Source organism: Phoca vitulina, unplaced genomic scaffold (genome assembly GCF_004348235.1).
Source record: "Phoca vitulina isolate PV1807 unplaced genomic scaffold, GSC_HSeal_1.0 scaffold19, whole genome shotgun sequence".
In the NCBI taxonomy this organism is placed as follows: domain Eukaryota; kingdom Metazoa; phylum Chordata; class Mammalia; order Carnivora; family Phocidae; genus Phoca; species Phoca vitulina.
Genome location: NW_022589722.1, coordinates 19,106,299 through 19,126,470, shown reverse-complemented (window position 1 = coordinate 19,126,470; position 20,172 = coordinate 19,106,299). Strand labels below are relative to the sequence as shown.

General features: G+C 42.1%; 2 protein-coding genes across 4 annotated transcripts in view; both read right to left on the bottom strand.

Annotated features, from left to right (window-relative positions):
- POLR3B (RNA polymerase III subunit B) overlaps positions 1-8,426 on the bottom strand; it is a 103,680-nt gene extending 95,254 nt beyond the window's left edge. For both annotated transcript variants that reach the window (XM_032416218.1, XM_032416219.1), the window contains exons 1-4: positions 8,172-8,426; positions 4,593-4,625; positions 1,665-1,721; positions 1,410-1,474 (exon numbers count right to left, since the gene is read on the bottom strand). In XM_032416218.1, the coding sequence (XP_032272109.1) occupies positions 1,410-1,474; positions 1,665-1,721; positions 4,593-4,625; positions 8,172-8,243 (227 nt within the window). In that variant the 5' untranslated portion in view covers positions 8,244-8,426. The remainder of the gene's footprint in view (positions 1-1,409; positions 1,475-1,664; positions 1,722-4,592; positions 4,626-8,171) is intronic.
- Positions 8,427-15,559: 7,133 nt separating this feature from the next.
- The window catches only part of TCP11L2 (t-complex 11 like 2), a 49,172-nt gene continuing 44,559 nt past the window's right edge, over positions 15,560-20,172 (bottom strand). For both annotated transcript variants that reach the window (XM_032416582.1, XM_032416581.1), the window contains exon 10: positions 15,560-17,998. In XM_032416582.1, coding sequence (XP_032272473.1) covers positions 17,757-17,998 — 242 coding nt within the window. In that variant the 3' untranslated portion in view covers positions 15,560-17,756. The remainder of the gene's footprint in view (positions 17,999-20,172) is intronic.

Sequence of the window (20,172 nt, the reverse complement as noted above, 5' to 3'; positions counted from 1 at the left end):
AATATACATGAGTTTACATTAATATAAATAAAATTAAAGAGATAAAGGGAAGAAAAAGTTCTTCCCTCCACTAGAATTCCAGGACTAACGTACTAGGAATGATGGCAAGAAAGCCTCACCAAGTGGTAAACACATAGCAGTAATTGTTGTAAGAACCATCCTTGATGCTAAAATTAGTGGGTAAGCTATGTGCATAGTATCAAAGGATCTCCCCCGAAGACACTTATTACAAAAGGAAAAATAGTAAATTACAGTGGACAAAACCTGCATATACCACCTTAATCAAGTGAACAAAGGTAAAACCACCAAGAGCAGAATCTGCTGACACCTGTAACCACTGACACAATGCACGGAAGATGGCACAAAACCTTCTGTGCCAAAAACGCGTAAGCCAACTGAATCATGAGCAAACCTCAAACAAACCCAAATCGAAGGACGTCCTACAAAACAACGGATCAGAATTCTTCAAAAGTGTCAAGGTGATAAAAGACCAAGAAAGTATGAGGAACTGTCACAGGCTGGGGGAAGCTAAAGAGACATGAGAACTAATCATCATGTCGGGCTCTGGACTGAATCCTGGGCCAGAAAAAAGACATGAGTGGGAAAGCTCGAAACGAGACGTGCAGAGTAGTTGACAGTATTGTATGAGTGCTAATTGCCTGGGTCTGCTAATTGTGGTTTGGTTATGTAAGATGTTAATATTAGCACAGGCTGGGTGAAGGATAATATGGAACTCTTTGTACTACTTTGGTAATTTTTCTCTAAGTTTAAAATTGTTCTAAAAAATGTTTAAACCTAATAGTTTCAGTACTTCTCAAGCATAGCTCATTATAATTAGTTTACCAATTAAAAATTGAATACTTTTCTTTTTTGTTTTTGATTTTTTTTTAATTTTTTTATTGTTATGTTAATCCCCATACATTACATCATTAGTTTTAGATATAGTGTTCCATGATTCATTGTTTGTGCATAACACCCAGTGCTCCATGCAGAACGTGCCCTCCTCAATACCCATCACCAGGCTAACCCATCCTCCCACCCCCCTCCCCTCTAGAACCCTCAGTTTGTTTTTCAGGGTCCATCGTCTCTCATGGTTCTTCTCCCCCTCCGATTTCCCCCCCTTCATTCTTCCCCTCCTGCTACATTCTTCTTCTTCTTTTTTTCTTTCTTAACATATATTGCATTATTTGTTTCAGAGGTACAGATCTGAGATTCAACAGTCTTGCACAATTCACAGCGCTTACCAGAGCACATACCCTCCCCAGTGTCCATCACCCAAAAAATTGAATACTTTTCTTATGAACCAGATAAAGACAGTTATTTTGATAGAGTTTTGGTAACAACCACATTCACTTTAAAAAATGTTAGATGTAATCAAAGCAGCAAATCAATAGTAGCTGATTCCTTACTTTAGGTACCACATGGGGTCGGCATCGCTTGTGACCTTTTCGTTGGCTTTCATGATCTTCTTTATCTGCAGGGGAAAGAGCACCATTAGGAACATCTCTGGCTTCCATCAGTTCTAGTCTCTCTACTTTTTTTTTTTTTTAAGTAGGATCCACACCCAATGTGGGGCTCAAACTCACGACCCCGAGATCGAGTCACGTGCTCTACTGACTGAGCCCGCCAGGCACCCCTCTCTGCTTCCAAGCCCTGCTGCTTACCTCCACGTTAATGAAATAGTTGAATGAATCTATATGCTGTTTTACAAGGCCTTTCACCTAAACAGACAAAAAATACAAAGTAGGTTAGCAACAATACAGCATACTATGTCATAGACTCTAACCACAGGTAACCTTCAGATTTTTCTCAAAACCAAAGTGAGAAAAAAAAATCCACAAATATCACTTAGTAGAACTTTACATTTATGTGTCCTCATTCCATTTCTACTTCATCCTAATACACCCTCAAATTTTCCTCCTTGAGAATCAATCCGACCCCTGGAATTCAAGATAGGGGTATCTGAACATACCTAATGACTCCCCATAAGCTAACAAATGAGGCAAGATTTTCTCTGCATACTTTCAATTCACAAAAATCCAAGAAACAAAATACAGCAATTGAGCATTGTTTCTTCAACCCTCAAAAACGCCTGTTTTCTTTTCTGTTTTACCCTATCTGGGCAATTTCAAAACTCAGATCACTTATAGAAGACCAAGGGGGGGAAAATGAGGATCTTTATTAAGAAAATTGAAAATCACTGCATTTGAAATTGAAAGGCAGGTGAAACTCATGGAACCTAAGAGCAGATACCAGCCAGCAGAGACTGCCCTTTCATCTCAGAAGTCAGACAACCGTGCAGAGATCGTGTGGTGTGCTATGGAAAACACTGAAACAATAACACGGGCTCTAAAGTGTTAGAATTTAGAAGGCCTGTACGTGTTCTTTTTTTAAATATTAATCTTCAAGCACAATGGGTTCAGCACTACTAGAACATTCCTAACACATAATCAGAGCCTTTGCTTTAATTACACTTCCTTATTCAGGATCTCACTGGCTTACAAAACCACCATCCCATTTAGAAGCAGTCCTAATTACTGGGGAAAAAAATTCAACCTTATACACTGATCTGATGTCTACCTTCCTCCAGTTTCCATCTCCTGGACTTAACTGTCCTTCTGGAGAGAAAGGCCTGCTCTTAGTCCATTGATTTATAACTCTCCTTCATGTTGTCACATTCAGGATGACCTATTCAACTATGTCTCACATGCATGCCTTCCAGACCCTTCCTTCAGCAGCAGATGGCCTGCTCCTGGGCGTGCTTCAGTTGGTCAATGGTCCTCCTAATATGGGCACGCTGAACTCACTGACAAGGTTCTCGACAGTCTGACCAGCACACAATGGGGCTACGGCCTCCCTCATTCTGGATACCACACCACCATTTATTAAAAAAAAAAAAAAAAGGCCACGTTACCGACTCATCAACTAAAACTCAAAAGGTAATGCTTATCTTCACAAAACAACGCTATTAAGTCAAACACAGCCAATTTGGTATTTGTACAAAACCAAGTACAGGGGTACATTCGTCCCTCTTCACTGCTGTCATCCCAGCCTAAGAACTGAGTCTTGAGTCTGTTGGCTAACAGCGTTGGCAGCCTTATAAGCTTTACGTTTCTGTCTTTAATTATGTATTAAAATCTTTATACCTTTATTCTTAGGCAAATATATTTCAAGGTGATCTGAGTAAAGGAAAATCCCAACTTTGAGTGAATGAATGAATGAATGAAATGACCAGTCTTAGGTCTCTACTGAATTCTCACTCTCTTCTTGGACCGTGTGCCATCATTTGTCTCCTCTTTTTTGAATCATAAATACCACCCTTTCTCCTCTGCTTATATATACTTCCTTAAAAAAAAAAGTTGTAACTACAAACAAACAAACAAACAAAACCCTTCCCTTCCCTTGACCTTATTACCATTTTATTTCATTCTTGGTCACTCTTCTTAAAACCTCTTTAACAGCTTCCTATTGCTGTTAGAAGAAAAGCCAACACCCTTAACGTGGCTTTCAAATATGGCCAGCAATCTGGCCCTGACAGCCTCCCCAGAACCACAACCAGCACTCTCCCTTCTGCCTACAACACAGAACTAAGTCAGATAAGCCTCTACTGATTTTTCAAAGTCTCCATGCTTCCATTTAGCATGCTTTCAACATCCATCCATGTTGTAGTATGCATCAGCACTTGATTTCTTCTTATTGCCAAATAATAATCCACTGCAGAACCATTGTATGGATATCCCAGATTTTATTTATCCATCTGCCAGTTGATGGCCATTTGGGTTGTTTTTACTTTTTGGCTATTATGAACATGTGTGTACAAGTTTTGTGTGGACATGTGTTTTCATTTCTCTTGAGTAAGTAGGAGCAGAATTGCTGGATTATATGGTAACTCTGTTTAACCATCTGAGGAGCTGCCAGGCTGCTATCCAAAGCGGTTGCAATATTTTACATTCCCACCAGTAGGGTTCTAGTTTCCCCACATCCTCATCAACATTTGTTTATTACCTTTCCCTTTGATTACTGCCATCCTAATGGGTGTCAAATGAGCGATCACTGCGGTACACCCTACGTCTCAGCTTATGCTCTTTAAAAGTGAACTGAAGCCCTCCACTAACCTTATATTCAGCAGTTCCTGTGACTATGCACTCACCCATTCCAGCCAAACAGACTGGTCACCGTTCCTCACAGACGCTGTGGAGGCTCCCCTTGAGTGCTTTTATCATGGCATGCTCTCTGCATTAGACCTTTCAGCCTACTTAAATCCTGTCCTCCCAGGATGGGGTTTCCGTCTCACCTCGTCTGGGAGACCTCCTCTGACCACCTGTGGCATCACTCTTTTGCCAACCCCACTTTGCTCTGCGTATACTACTTCCTATCTCTAAAATTAGGTGACCACTCTCCCAACCAGCCCCTTACATGTGGTCAGGGAAACTGCCTTATAATTCCTTCTATTTCTAAAATATAGCAAATTACAGAGTTGTGCAAAGTCAAAAATTATTAGTTGGTGATAAACACTTAATCTTTAAGAAAGACGAATTTAACTTTCTTCATTTGAAAAATAACCGACTATTATTAAATGTTAAACAAATTACCTTTAAAAACGCTGGAAGCAGCCTCCATTTTTCCTGCGAACCAAAACAACAGGGGTATCAGCACTCTATGCCAGCAACTGCAATATTTTTATAAGAAGTTATTTTAATTTACCAAAAATGACTTACTTTATCACAGAAAGCAAAATAAAATAAAACAAAATGAAAAGAACAATTTTAAAATTGTAACCACTTTTATGGAAATCCTAGATGTGTGTGGGTGCATTCAAATATATATATATACATACACACATATACCACCTATTTCTTAAACAGAATATACTTTAATCTTTTGATGAGTTAAGGTTCCAAGCACTTTTCATACATTATTTTATTGTCATGACACCTCCTGAGCAAGCTGGGTTTTCCAGTTTGAGACAGGGAAAGTTAGTTTCAGAGTCCTGGGAAGCTGGATCTCTTGGCCCAAAAAGAGTCCTTTCTCCTTCCCATTCTTTCCCAGCTAGTGTCTGGTCAAAGCTCATCTCATCAAAGGATCTGCTTTGATGAGGACTGCATACATGATGTTCATCTCCTACGTTAAATACCTGCAAACTCACATACTGCTCCAGTTCTTAGGCCTGCTTTTTAATACCTTCCTGAGGTTGTACAGGGCTGAGATGATAAGTCTCTTTTCATGCATGGCATCTACTCTGCTAATGAGAAATCTGACAAACGGTTAGATACAAGTCTAAAGTAAGGATACACAGTTTCTGAGTAAGGGCCTAAGGACCACACAGGACCCGGCAGCAGCTATAAAAACTCTTGACTTTCACTCTGAGTGACATAAGAAGCATCAGAAGGTTCTGAGCAGAAGAGTGATGGGATGTTGACTCATCTTAACTGGATCACTCTAGCTCCTGGGTTGAGAACAGACAAGGTTAGAAGCAGAGAAATGACTCAGGAGTTTATTGAAATACTCCAGGCCAATGGTTAACAGTACAGATAGTGAGAAACTGTAGTTAGGGGACACAGTCAAAGCCAACAGGACTTGATCAAAGATTAGATAGAGACTCTGAAAAAGAAGAGTCAGGACCGACCCCCCAGAGTTGCCATTTATGGAGAGGAGGAGGCAGGGATACTGCTGAGCAGCAGGGTTAGGTGTGGAAGGGCTACCAGGAATTTGGCTGGGAGCATGTTAAGTTTGATATATCCATTAGACAGTCAGGGGGGAGATGGCAAAGAGACAACAAACAGGGGTCTGGTGCTTGGAAAGAGAGTGGCCTAAAGATACAAATTACGGAGAGGTCCACGAATGGAGGACAATTAAAGCCACATAATGGATGAGATCACCTAAGGAGCGTGGACGGGGAAGAGGTCCATGCAGTGAGATCACAAACACTCCAATATGTAGAGGGGAGCAGCAGAAGGCAGATCCAGCAAGAGGAGTGACAGGAGTGGTCAGGGAGGGAAGCAAAAACCTGGAGAAAGGAAAACACATTTTTCAAGAAGGAAGAGAGGTGGGGTACACATATGTCTGTATCTTCCTCTCAATGCTGTGGCCCTAAAACTGCTCTAAAAAAAGTCAGTGTGCTAAAAAAAAGAAGGGAGTCAGGCAAAACTAATCTATGATGACAGAAATCAAATAAGTTCAAAAGGGTTCATAAGGGAACTTTCTAGGGTGATGGAAATGTTCTAGATCTTATACTGAGTGGTAGTTATTTGGGTATATGTAACTGTCAAAACAAATGTAATTGAACACTTCAGATCTGTGCATTTTATTATATGTAAATCTACAAAGAGGAATGAGAGAAAAATCCAGAAGGAACTATGTGAATAGAGAAGATCTCAGAGCAGAATTGGGAAGGAGGTGGGAATGGTGGGAAAAGAGACTGAAGAAGTAAATAGTGGCCAGACCAAGGAGAACCTTATAAATATGGTTAAGACGTTAGATTTTGCTCTAAGAGCACAGGGCAGAGGTTGAAGAATTTTAATCATGGGAGTAACACGATCATAGTTGTGTACTTAAACTGATGGTAAAATAAAATAAAACTGATGGCTCTGGCTACAGAGCAGAGAACAGGTGGGAGTGAGACAGTCAGCAGCCTAGGAAGTAAGAGAGAACAATGGTTCCAACTTGGAGAATAGCGGGAAGTTTCAGATCTAAGTGTACTTAGTAGGCAGGATCCTAAGATGTGATGGTGGATTGGACACGAGAGGGCCAGGAAGAGGAATTGTTATTCCTGATTCAGAAGCCTGGGACTGTGGTTCTGGTTCCTTCACAACTGTGCAAATTCAAGCAAGATATATATAAATCCTTCAGGCTTATCCCTCAGGTCTTCAGAGAAGCAGTCAGTCTGTAGTTAAGAATGAAAACTAAAATCCGACCGCCAGAGTCCAAAATCCAGATCAGCCACTTAACAGCTTTCTGACACTGGATTAATTATGTAACCTCTCTGGGCCTCAAAAATCTTCATTGGCAAAATAGGGTGAAAATAGTACTTATTTCAGAGAATTAAATAATGCAATGCACGTTAGGCTTAGACAGAGCCTGTCACATAGCAAGTGGTCAGTAAATGCTGGCTCTTAACTCTTCCAAGAGTTAAAATAAAAAAAATCCAGTATTGCCTGATGATCATCAGTGTACTGCAAAGCACTCATGGATTAAATCTGATGGACTAATCATAATGGACCTCACTAATCTGCCAAATAATTATAAATAAATTCTTATAATCCAATAGATTCACAGATCATGCCACTCTCCTGCTTAAATCCTTCAATAGCATCTCATCGCTCCTTCGGAGGTCTTCGGAGGTCTATGGAAGATCAAAACCGTCCCTAGTCAGGACCCTCAACTACCCCTTTCTCATCTCTGTTCCTCCGCTTTTCCTCACTCTAGGTCTACCGGATTGCAATTCCTGAAAAACAGAGGGTCTGACTATCTTACCTACAGCAGTGCTCAAGTGTCCTGTTCCTCTACTTGAAAGTTCTCCCTGGACAATTTCTCCACTTCCCCCGTTCCATGCCAATAAAGACTGAGGCCCAGAGGGGTTGTATGTGCCTTTCCAGAAAGAATTATGTCCACAGCTGAACTTCATTATTCATTAGGGAGCTCACGGGTGGGCACACTTCTGATTATCTGATGAAAGGTATGGGGCTACTCCCCAAAACAGATTTTTTTTTTTAAACTCAGAAGATACTGAGTAAATGTTCAGGGCGTTTAAAATACTCCTGCAGCCCAAACTTGGATGGTTAAAAGGATTACTGGCCCGGAATTCAGAGGATGTGGTTTCACCGCCACGGGCTAATGTGGGACCTCACGAAAGCATCCTAACCCCGCGGAGATGCACTACGTGCCGCCAGGTGGGTGCGAGAACCAATCGTGCCCCGACACACACGAACAGCGAAGGGGCCCCCAGCCCAGAGCAGCCAACGCGCGGGGCTGCTCCGCCCGCCCACCTTCGGCTGAGCGCTACTCGGAGCTAGACCCCTCCACGTGCACCGGGCAGCCCGCTCCGGAAGAGACCCGCTCCGGCGCCGTGAGCATGCGCAGAGCTGCCCCCCCTCCCCCGCCACGAGAGCTTTCGGGGCAACGCCTCCTGCGGACGCTCCCGACCCCTTCCGCTCCCCGCCGGCTGGCCTCACCTCTACAGTGGGGATGGGCGCAGCCAGTTGCTCCGGGCCCAGGTTCCCAAACTCTTCCGCAAGCACGTCCATGCTGCGCTGCTCACGACGAAGGCAGAAACAAGGAGAATCCCCACGCCCGCTTGCGCTGCCCCCAAGTAAACTGCAGCACCCGCGAGAAGCGGTGCGCGGAGGCCTAAATGGTCCCCGCCGCGCAGGTTAATTGGTGGTGTGACAGAAACGTTCCGCCTGCTCCCGGCCCGAACCTGCGGTGGAACCCGGATGTGGCTGGGGCGAAGCTGGGAAACTGCGCCCCCTGCTGTCGCTTGGAAGTCTCTGCCGGCTAATCTTAACCGGCGGACAGGTTTAGTGCCAATTATTCCATAATTGAGACCAGTAAAGCGTATTAGTTGTAATTTTTTAAATAAGTCAAAGGAAAGGGTAAACGGATAATTTGCGCAACTTGAGCCACCGAGGCAGAGGATTCGTTTAATCCAAACCAAAACACATTGTAGAGTATGGAAAAATAGGAAACTTAAATGCTTAGTAGTAGGGAATTGGTTAAAAAAATTATGGTACCTATGTGTGATGGAATATTATTCAACCATCAAAATGACCTAAATTGAGGAGGGATTAACTCACTAGAGGGTAGAGCAAACAGGACAGTAATTAAGACAATGTTATATTCTCAAAGGACTGGAGAAAAGATCCGGGAATAAATACCAAGATGTAGAGAAATTTAATATGAAAATATGATATTTTAAATCAGGCAAAGACGGGTTATCCAATAAATGATACTGGAAGAGCTGATTAGCCATTTGGAAAAAAATCTAAGTAAATCCTTTATGGCTTATGTATTTAAATGTTAAAACTTTAAGAGAAAATGTAAGTTGAGTATGTTCGTAAGATTGAGATTGTGAAAGTCTTCAAGGACAGCAACACAGAAATCCTAAAGGGAAATATTCATAGATTTGGTAATATAATTGTAACCATAGTTTTAGGACTCCATGAAAATGTAAAATTTTCTGAACAGGTTTTTTAAAAGATTTTATTTACTTGAGAGAGAGAAAGAGCGAGCGCAAGCAGGGGAGAGGCAGAGGGAGAAGCAGGCTCCCCATTTAGCAAGGACCCCGACATTGGGGCTTGATCCCAGGACCCCAGGATCATGACATGAGCCAAAGGCAGACACTTAACCGACTGAGCCATGCAGGCACCCTTTCTGAACAGATTTTTTAAATTCACCGTGAATAGAGTTCTTTAAAAACACAAGTTGTTAGAAAACAAAATATTGGATTGGTAGCCCTAATTTAAAATGAACTCATACAGATCAATAGGAAAAACTCCCATTGGAAGAAAACAGGGCTAAAGATACCAGCAATTGTTTAACTGGTACACAGTTTCCATTTGGGAAGATGCGAAATTTATGGAATTGGCAGTGGTGAGGATTGCACAACAGGGTGAATGTGCTTAAGGCCACTGAACTGCATGCTCCAAAATGGTTATAATGGTAAATTTTCTGTGTATTTTGCCATAGTAAGTTATGAAAATTTGTAAATATACATTTGCCATTTTCTCATTGTGAGTGTATAACCCTTGCCTGCTGTTCATTTAATTTCTGAATTAGCAATTCTTAGGAGATACAGGCACTGAAATTTACTTGAAGTAGCTAATTAAAAGAAGAATCTTAACCCTGTGCTTGAAGATCTTACAGTTTACTTAAAGAAACACTTTTACTTTTGTATCATCCTTGTGAATTACCGGAGAGCAGCCTATTTAGAATCTAGCATGGAAGGGATTGTGAGGTGATTTTTAGATGGCAGAGTTCTCAAGTTTGGCCCAGATGTGTTGGCTTACTGCTCCAAAGTCCTCTTGGCTTTCCACGCTCAAAGTGGTTCTCCAATTTTAGCATCTGAATCAGCTGGAGAACTTAAAACCACCTCAATTTTCATATTAGGCAGGTTTGGGCTGGGGCCTGTAAATTTGTAGTTCCAATAAGTTCCCAGGTGTTGCTGATGCTGCTGGCCCAGTGATCACACTTTGGGAATCACTGTCCAACATAAGACATATCGCTGGATACCATATCCTCTGTTTATGCATCTAGCTCTTCTTCAGACCCGGAGCTCCTGGAACAGGAGCTATCTCCTTTGTCTTTGCATTCCCAGGTTCTAACCCATGTTTGTTCCTGAATAAATTTTTGTTGAATAAGTAATTTGAAAGAAAATAATGCAGTGAGGGGCGCCTGGGTGGCTCAGTTGGTTAAGCGACTGCCTTCGGCTCAGGTCATGATCCTGGAGTCCCGGGATCGAGTCCCGCGTCGGGCTCCCTGCTCAGCAGGGAGTCTGCTTCTCCCTCTGACCCTCTTCCCTCTCGTGCTCTCTGTCTCTCATTCTCTCTTTCTCAAATAAATAAATAAATAAATAAAATCTTTAAAAAAAAAAAAGAAAATAATGCAGTGAGTATTAATAAATTTGATATTTCTTGTTTTAAAAAAACTTGTTTTTTGTTTTGTTTTGTTTTTTTAGTTTCTCTTGAAAAGAGATGGATCAGGTAGCAGGGGTCCCAGAATCCTGCATGGGAACAATTAGCTGACGCTGAGTGGTGTCAGGGCCCTTAGACCACAGCTGCCACGATCCTTGCAACCCTTCCCTTGTTGCACCTGCCTCCCCCCTCCCGCCCCCTCTGCCAGGTATTGGCATTTGCCCCCAGGTCAACCCATGACTTCTTTCTGATGCCCTAAGGAACTGAATTTTAAAAACCAATAAGCCAGGGCGCCTGGGTGGCTCAGTCGTTAAGCGTCTGCCTTCGGCTCAGGTCATGATCCCAGAGTCCTGGGATCGAGCCCCGCATCGGGCTCCCTGCTCGGCAGGAAGCCTGCTTCTCCCTCTCCCACTTCCCCTGCTTGTGTTCCTGCTCTCGCTATCTCTCTGTCAAATAAATAAATAAAATCTTTAAAAAATAAAAACCAATAAGCCAGAAGCAGTCTCCTGAGTTCTCTGTTTCTTGCTGTCACAAACTTTTCCTGAGATATTAGTGCAAAAAGACTCATGGTTTGAGTAGAAGGCTGGGCATTTTGGGAAGGGAAATCTCGGAGGGAAAAATGGCTGACATCTTGGAATACAGTGCTATCACTTAAGTATAAAGCGCTGCAATAGTCAGATGAGAAGGTGACCAATGCCATGGAGAAGTGGGTAGGGGAAATAGGGCAAAAGAAAGAGGAAGAACAGAGGTGTCCAAGCTGGACCATTTACTGATCATTTACTCTATGCCAGGTGTTGGAATAACCACTCTGTGTGCATTCTCTGATGTAATGATCAACTGCTGGGAGGTAAGTATGATTATCTCCACTTGACAGGAGAAAAGACTAAGGTTCATAGGGATTAAGAAATTTGCCAAGCAGAGCTGGAATTTAAATCCATAAATATCTGACCCCAGAGCTCATGCTTTCAACCGCTCTATCATAATACCACACTGAATGGATGGGGTGGCAGAAGACATTTCAAGCAGAGAAAAACAGCATGAGCAATGGCATGAGAGCTTTACACAGTACCACATCCTGACAATTGAGTGTGGTTCTCCATAGGGCTTGTCTATAGGGAAGTGTCTGTCGATGACACTAGAAAGATCTATTGGGGCTGGGCCATTATTGGCCTTTATGCCATGTTAAAGAAATCAGACCTTACTTTGAGAGGCTTCAACATGAAGACACTAGAAACGAAAGAAAAGGATTGTCCTTTCTTCTTCAAAACCTTGACGCATCCAGACTGGGAGAACACATGCGTGATCCTGATTTCTAAACCTGAATAAATTCATAATAGAACTAGCAGAGACTAGAACAATGTTGGGGAAAGAACATGGGCTCTTCAGTCTGGAAAGGCAAGGGCAAAGAGGGAGTCCATGAAGCCATCATTTCACAAACAGCAAGGTGAGGCTGAACATGGACAGAAGCCTCTAATCAGAGAACAACCTGCATTTTGAGCAAGGGTGGATGGTCCAAAAACCTCTTGCTGCTTGACACGCCCACAAGCCCCTTCTCTGAAAAGCCTTGCGTTGTGTCATGAGATCTGGCCATACTGGAGAACTGATAGGGCCAGGAATCTGCCAAAGATAGCCAGGCAGGGGAGCTGAGGTGGCTTATCAGGCATGAGACCCCTACCCAACGCAGGAGAGTGGGAGAGAGGAGTGACCATACTGACCAATGGCAATTAGACCCAATCATTTCTCTCTGGGATGTTATTCATTAAGAAGGACCAGAAGGGAGGGCAGCCACAGAAAGAAGCAGAGAAGTAAAACGCCAAGGAAGCTTTTGGAAGCCGTGAGAAATACTTTTGATTGGATGACCTTAGGAAACCTATATAGCAGGTCGTTTAAGAGCACACTTTCCAGGGTAAGACTCTTTGGGTTCAAAGACACCAGCTCTGTGACCTTGGACAACTTCCTCGGCCAATCTGGAGTCTCATTTTGCCTGTATGGAAATGGTGATAAAGCCCGCCTCCCAGGGTGGTGTGCAGTTATAGGAGGTCAGGTGTATGAAGTGCTTAGAGTATTCCTTGCCTGCCAGTGCAGCTGCTGAAGACAGATTCTGGGTTCTCTTCTTTATAAAGCCTTGCAATAAATCCCTCGGCCCCTTTCCCTTGAAATCTGAAAGAGGCTAACATAGTAAGCTTAGAGATGAGAAAGAGAAAGCTTCACCCCCAAAATAGAGAACAAGAGGACACAAGTCAGTAATACAAGCATACTTTCTAAAAGATCAAATCAGGTGCGCCTGGGTGGCTCAGTTGGTTAAGCGGCTGCCTTCAGCTTAGGTCATGATCCCAGGGTCCTGGGATCGAGCCCCACATCGGCTCCCTGCTCAGCGGGGAGCCTGCTTCTCCCTTTCCCACTCCCTTGCTTCTGTTCCCTTTCTCGCCGTGTCTCTCTCTGTCAAATACATAAATAAAATCTTAAAAAAATAAAAATAAAAGATCATAAATGATTACTAGATACAATTAGAACATGTTGGGTTTGTCACTTTCCTTTGCAGCTGTCACCAAGGACAATTACTGCTTCCTCTGCATACCCTTGAGCTTCTCTGCCAGTGACAATACTGGGCTTAATGAACCATGGTTCTGATGGGATATGACCATTTCTGTTCTGATGTATTTAAGTACTTGACCATCACAGCTCACAGTACTAAAACCTCCTGAAGCTTGAAAGAGATTTAGGACTAATAAATTACAGTTATTTTAACATATTCTGACAACATTATGCTTTGGAGTTTGCAGACGATTTTGAATACATTATCTCATTTGATTCTCACAGCATCTCTGTGAGGTAGGGTAGGAAACTGGTAAGGAAATTAAGGAAACTGGCTTGAGTTCATACAGCTATTAAGTAGAGGAAGTGAATTCAAACTCAGGTCTTGTGACTCTCAGTCCCATGCTACTTTCACTAAACAATGAGTGGAAAATTTTGGAACTTACCATCCCCAGAGGTGGAACAGGCTGAACTTCAGTTTCAAGAAGGGTTCGAGTTAGAAATAAAAATATGTTGCACAACAGGCGGTGCTCTCCGCAGCGGTGGCATACTTCGCCAAGCAGACACAGCGCTCTCTACTGCTCATCCTGGACCTGGCTTCAAAATCCTCTCAACACAGTGCTCTGGAGAACTACTAGTCAAAGATCAGAGCAGGCACATGGCTTTAAACCTTTTTTCAGGAAGAGAAGATTCATGGGGCTTATTTAAGGAAGCTAGAAGGACCCAAGGTAGAGACTGCTAATACTGACCAATATATCCAAATCAGCCTCTTCTTCCTCGGCACCTTGTCCTGCCTCCCTTGCAGTTAGATGAGGCCACATGATTGAGTTCTGGCCAATGAACCATCAGTGGGAGTGGGCAATCCTTTTCTTTCCCTATCTTCTGAGTGAATGGAGACTTTGAAGAGCTAGGGGGACATCAGTCACAGGAAGGATGGAAGTTGGGCTTCTGAAGGGCTGAATGGAGTAGCACCTCCCCGAGAGCCCACCAACCTACCCCCTGCTTTGAACTGTAATTTGAGAAATGTGGGTCTATGAGGCCACTGAGATGGGGAGCTATTTGTTCAACAGTTCATCTGCACACACCAATAAAGGCTGACTTCACATGCCTATACCCTTCCTTGAATCATCTTATGGTGTTATTCTCAGAGGCAATGCTAGATTGGGTGAGCTCACACATTTCTCACATTCAAATTTTAAAGACCTCACAAATGTACATGATGGTGGATTTTTTCTTCTTCTTCTCTTTCTGTTCCTCAGCAAACCTTGTCCATTTGGAAAACATCTCTGGGTGGGTGACTTTGATGGGACCATGGGAGTCTAAGGGTCAGCTACTCCCTCATTCCATCCCCTGCAAATCAGAGCCCGGGCACTTGGTCTAGATTCTTCTGCTTGTTGATATCTGGGACTTTAAATCTTGAGCAAATGAAGCAAAGAAGCAAGGACAGTTGAGAAATCAGTCTCTGAAGCCATAAGACTGAATCCAGCTTGGCCAGAGTCCTGTAGCTTGCATTGCCCTGGTTCCTACCCATTTTCCAAGCCTGATTCCCCAGATTAAGAAGATTCTGTGAGGTACTTTATAGCTAAGCAATAAGCTCCCTTTCTGCTTCAGTTGGCGTGGGTCCATTTCTGTTCCTTAAACCCTGTGTTCATGTGTGAGTGCATGTATGTGTACACACTCCATGCAGAGGAATATTCCAGCACCAACAGCAACTGTTCTTTGCCGGGGTAATCTTTCCAAAACATAATTTCCAAATACATAATTTCTAAAACATAACCCTCTCCTGTTTCAAAAGATTCAAATTCTTCATCTATTTCAGGACAAAACCCACAAATTTTAGCATAACATCCCAGAACCTTTTTACCTCTCTCGTTTCGCCTCCCCTCACTTTTACTTTTCTACTGGGTGCTGGCCCTTGGCTTGCCATTTCTCCACACCACTGTACTCACCATGCCCTTGGCCTATTGTGCCTTCCCCTTTCTTAGCCCCTTGGCAATTCCTGCCTATCCTTCCTGTTGTAGCTCAAGAATGATCTCCATGAAATAGAATTTGATGGTATTACCTCTAGCACTATGTGTACTTGTTTTATGGCCCATATTACACTTTGTTGTGATGGTTCACAAGTTTGTCCTTGTTACTAGGTTATAAGCTTCTTGAGGACAGTGTCTGTCTAGTCACTGTGTATCACAACACGTAGGATACCTCTGGGCGTATAGTATATGCTTAGTAGGTATTTGTTGACTGACCGACTGACTGAGTGACTATGACCTGATCTCTTTAAGGCTCTGACAATCACCAGAAGAATCATTCTAGAACAACTACAATAAAGACTGTACAATATCCAGCCCTGAGGTACCCAAAGGTGGTTTAGGAAACAAAGAGACACTGGCTATCTTGAAATAATTTTTAATGTTTTAAAATTTAACTAGTGCACACAATACATGTTTTAGCAGAAGAATGAAAATGTGTGTATGGTGTTTAATAAAATTGACGTTACAAAACAAGATCACGTTAAGAAAACTTCAAAAGTAGAAGTAAACATTTAAGTAAAACAAAACAAAACAAAAAAACAAAAAACACAACATGCTAAGGGATATGCTTTTAAAATCCTAATAAATGTAGTTGCTTAAATCCAGACTTGAGACATTGAGATTTACTTTGGGACTTAAAAAAGGAAAAATAAAGCTGCAGAATGCCCTTCATTTAAAATGCATTTAAAAAAAATGTCTGCACATTGTTTTCCTGCTGGCAATTGCAATATAATCAAGTATATAAGAATACCGGCTGGATTCCAATCTGATGATAAAAAAAGTACACCACCTGGTCTTCCTGTTAAGTATACAGTTTACCTCAGAAAGCAACAAGAAGTCACACTACATATTACTTTTCCACGTCAGACCCTCCCTGCCACCCATACTCCAAAGTGAACAGAGTTGAAAACTACTTCAACTTAAGTGAAAATGAAAACAAAAATCTTCAGCACCTTATAGTTTCTAAGCACAGGACAACACGGGCAGAAGGGAAATATAGGAAGAGGGGGTGGAAAACGGGTAAGACCAGTGATGTGCTCTTCAGGAAAAGTTACTTATACACAGCTGCTCAGATGGATAGAATGGCTGATTTATATATTGGTCATTGTGAGAAAAAAAAAAAGGACTTTCAAAATTTCCTCAAATTTTGGCAGATCCCTCCAAAATGTAAAGTTCGGAGGTAATTTACCCACACAATCATTTCCTAGAACTTTATAAAATAATTAAATAGCACCATAATGGTGGAAGTCATAGTGAGGAAAAGGAGGTAAGAAAGAAAGGAATGCTCCTTTTTAAGTCCTACCCACTCTTCCCCACCAGACTATGAAGATTCAATGAGTCCTTAGAGAACAAAATAACCAAAATGTGTTTGATGGGAATAAAGTACTTTCTAGACGGAGTCTGCCCAGACTGGAGTGTTTCCCTTAACATTTCAAAAGAAGTATTCAACTCCAGGACAAGCCGATTTCTCTAAAATCCCAATGACAGCCAGTGCCGGCTTGGCCAAGTTTTGCTTTAATGCTCAAGAATGTCAAATGATAATGATACTTAGAAGAGCATCTTGGTCACAGCGGGGTAAGAATTTAATCAGCACAGGGGGCATTTGCTAGCAAGTTATATGGTTAAAAAAAAAATCCAAAGTTCAACTATTTCTTTTTCAGATGTGAACTTCACTGAGAACAGTGATCTCCTGGGGATCTGGTTTTATTGTTAACTTCCCTTCTTATTATAAATAAATCAATTCAAACCACTCCTGCCTTATGTAAAAATACCAAAATCTTATATAAACCTTACCTATGGCCTGAGAAATGCAAGGACATTCACTAAGATATTTGTGCAAAAGTTGTTTCTCTCAGAGGGCAGGATAAATTGCAGGCAGAAAAACCAACCTCTAGAATAAAATTTTAGAAGGGATTTTTTTTTTCTATTTTCACTACATGAACAAGTTTTATCTAAAATTTGTACATAGCTTTAAAATATTTTTAATAAATTTAAGTTCTAGACAAATACTGACAATTGGTAATATAAAATGTGATTTGGTACATTTGTGGAATTTGAAGACTTACTATGTAAGTTTCTATTACACATTAATAATATTTAATTGTACATTTCAAATACAATTATGCTTACTTCACATCATTTATTCAGAACATCAATCCCCTTGGTTATTCTCATGACTTCCAACCCTTTAAGAAGTTGTACCAAAATTAAAAATCATTAGATTTGATAGTGACAAGTGAGGAAATACAACTCCTTAAGGTTGAATGAATAAGCCATATATGAATACTTAAGAAAACCTTACAAGTATTATATAGGTAATATAATTACAAATTGCTTTCTGTCCATTAAAAACATCTCTTTTGAACTTGAAAATATGCATGAATAGGGTCTATACGATGTGCATGTTTTCTGCAACGCTAATATTACTGGATTTCACAAATTCAGGCTAACACTGCACCACGAACAGGACTGAGAATGTGCCGCATCTGTAATGCCACTGGTGGAAACAGACTGGGTACCAAAGTGCTGGATTTCCAACCTCGCATCCAATGTCAGTTTCTCTTTAGTTAGAAGATGAGGCATCCGCCTTTCCCATGGCTTCCTCGCCGAAGAGCAGCTTTCGAAGTATGTTTGCATAAAATGGTCCGTACACTTGTTTGTTGAGATTCACAATGTTTGCATATTGAGAGCCTAGCACTTCTAGCTCCTGTTGAATGACGGCAAGGCCTCCTGGCACGGGAGGCATGCATTTTTGAGGACTTGGAAGACAAAGTAGGCTTTTCATGTATAGTTGGATTCGTTTATCTGGGGAAAAAGAAGATATCTTTATCTGTCCCATTATTAAAGAACATGATTTTTAAAAAGAAATGAGAAAAGTAATTATGGGGGCGCCTGGGTAGCTCAGTCAGTTAAGTGGCTGCCTTTGGCTCAGGCCATGATCCCAGGGTCCTGAGATCAAGCCCCACATCGGGCTCCCTGCTCAGCGGGAAGCCTGCTTCTCCCTCTCCCTCTGCCTGCTGCTCTGCCTACTTGTGCTATCTCTCTGTCAAATAAATACAATCTTAAAAAAGAATAGTAATTATGGTAGGTGAACTGCAGTAATATTCTCAATTCTTTGCCCTCCCTGTATCCACGCTCTTTATGAGGTAGCTTTGCAGCTCTTCCCATTGAAGGCTGGAGACTGTTTCCCCATGTCTTGAACTGCGGCCGGCCTTATGGCTTGTTTTGGCTGATAGAGAATGTGGCAGAAGTGCCGGTATGCTAGTTGCATGCAGAGGCTCCAAGTGCCATGGTTCACATCTGCTTTCTCTACCCACCACTGCACATGAACAAACCTGGGCTAGATGAGAGACCACATCGAGGGAAGCCCAGCTGTTCCATCGGAGGCCGTCCTAGACCAACCTATAGACAACAAGCTTGCAAACACTTGAGTCCAGGCAAGATCAGCAGAGCTACCTACCCAAGCCACAGCTGACTGCATAAACAAGCCCAGATGAACTACCCGGGTGCCCCACAGACTTGTGAACAACACTGTATTTGTGGGGTTTTTTTAAGTTCTGGAGTTTGAGGTGCCTTGTTACACAGCAATGCAGACAAAAAAATGTAGAGCACTTTTGGAGTAGGACAGGGACTCTTCTACAAAAACTTAATACTTAATGTCCATGATTTTAGTCATGTACATGAAAGCTGAGTTTGTAAACTGGCACTGCTAGTTCAGCCCCACACAATGTTTTTTTGGGGGGAGCGGGGGGTTTAGAAATAGAAACTCTTTAAAATCAGGGGATTTCACATAGAAATCCAAATTTCTGGTTCCTCTTGAAAAATGTAGAGATGCAAACTTGGGGGCCCAAATTACCACATGACCAGGGTGACCACACATCCAGGTTTTCCCAGGACAGTCAGAGTTTACACCTGCTGTGCTGGCATAATTAACAAGAATGCTCTAAAAAGTGTCTTGGTTTGGACAATAAATTATACAGTTGCCCCACCTATGGCCAACAATCTGGAGGCACTGAGGAGGGGCTGCCCCAACTGGCACTCCAGCTGTCCGTCCTCTCCATCCTCCTACTTCCCTGCTTCAACGCAACTGCATGTGGGCGACTTTACAAAAGGATGAAATGCGTAAGTAAATGAGGCTGCAATAGTCCCGGACAGACCAGACCCTCTACAGGCCACACTGCCTCAAGGACTTCTTTTGGAAACGGAAACTTCACAAAGGAAAGTTTACTAAAGAGAACACAGTGCACAGGATATGGACCATGATGACATTAATGAAACTCTTGTCTCCAAACACTTCTCCCAAAAGTCACACATTGCAGCTAGGTCTGACCTAGAATTCTAAGTTCCCAATGTCGCATGTCTTGTCTTAGCCAGAACTGTTTGCTCTTACTAGACGACCCTTCCCTCTCATCTCATCTCTGCCCAAAGTCCAAAACATCCTTCAATGCCAAGCCTAAAGTTACTTCCTTTCTGTGGCTTTCCCTAACATCCGTCAGACAATCATGCCGTATTACGGTTACTTGAAAGCATATGTCTCTCTCTCTCTCTGCTTAGACGTAGAGCTGCCTGAGGGTGAGGGCTGTGTCTTTTTTATCTTTATATCCCTGGTCTGGCACATGGCAGGCACATCACAGATGCTGACTGAACTGAAGTGAGAATGGAATGAAAAAGCTCCGTAAAGGTGAATACATCCAACAGAGTCAGCGAGAAATGGGGTGGGCAGTCAAAGAGGACTTGGCATCACTCATAATTTGTCAACAAGAAGAAATCATTCATGTTAAGTATCACTTATACAACTGAAAATTACTTTTAAAAAACAGAGATAGCTACAAGCATGCAAATAATCTACATAGCAGGTAATCTATAAATAATTTTTCCCTAGTTTTCATATGCATTTGAAAAAAGCTGATTTGAAAGAAACCTTTTCTAGCTATCTTTTTAAAAGGCTAAGAACACAGTGGGAGTTGTAATCCCATTCT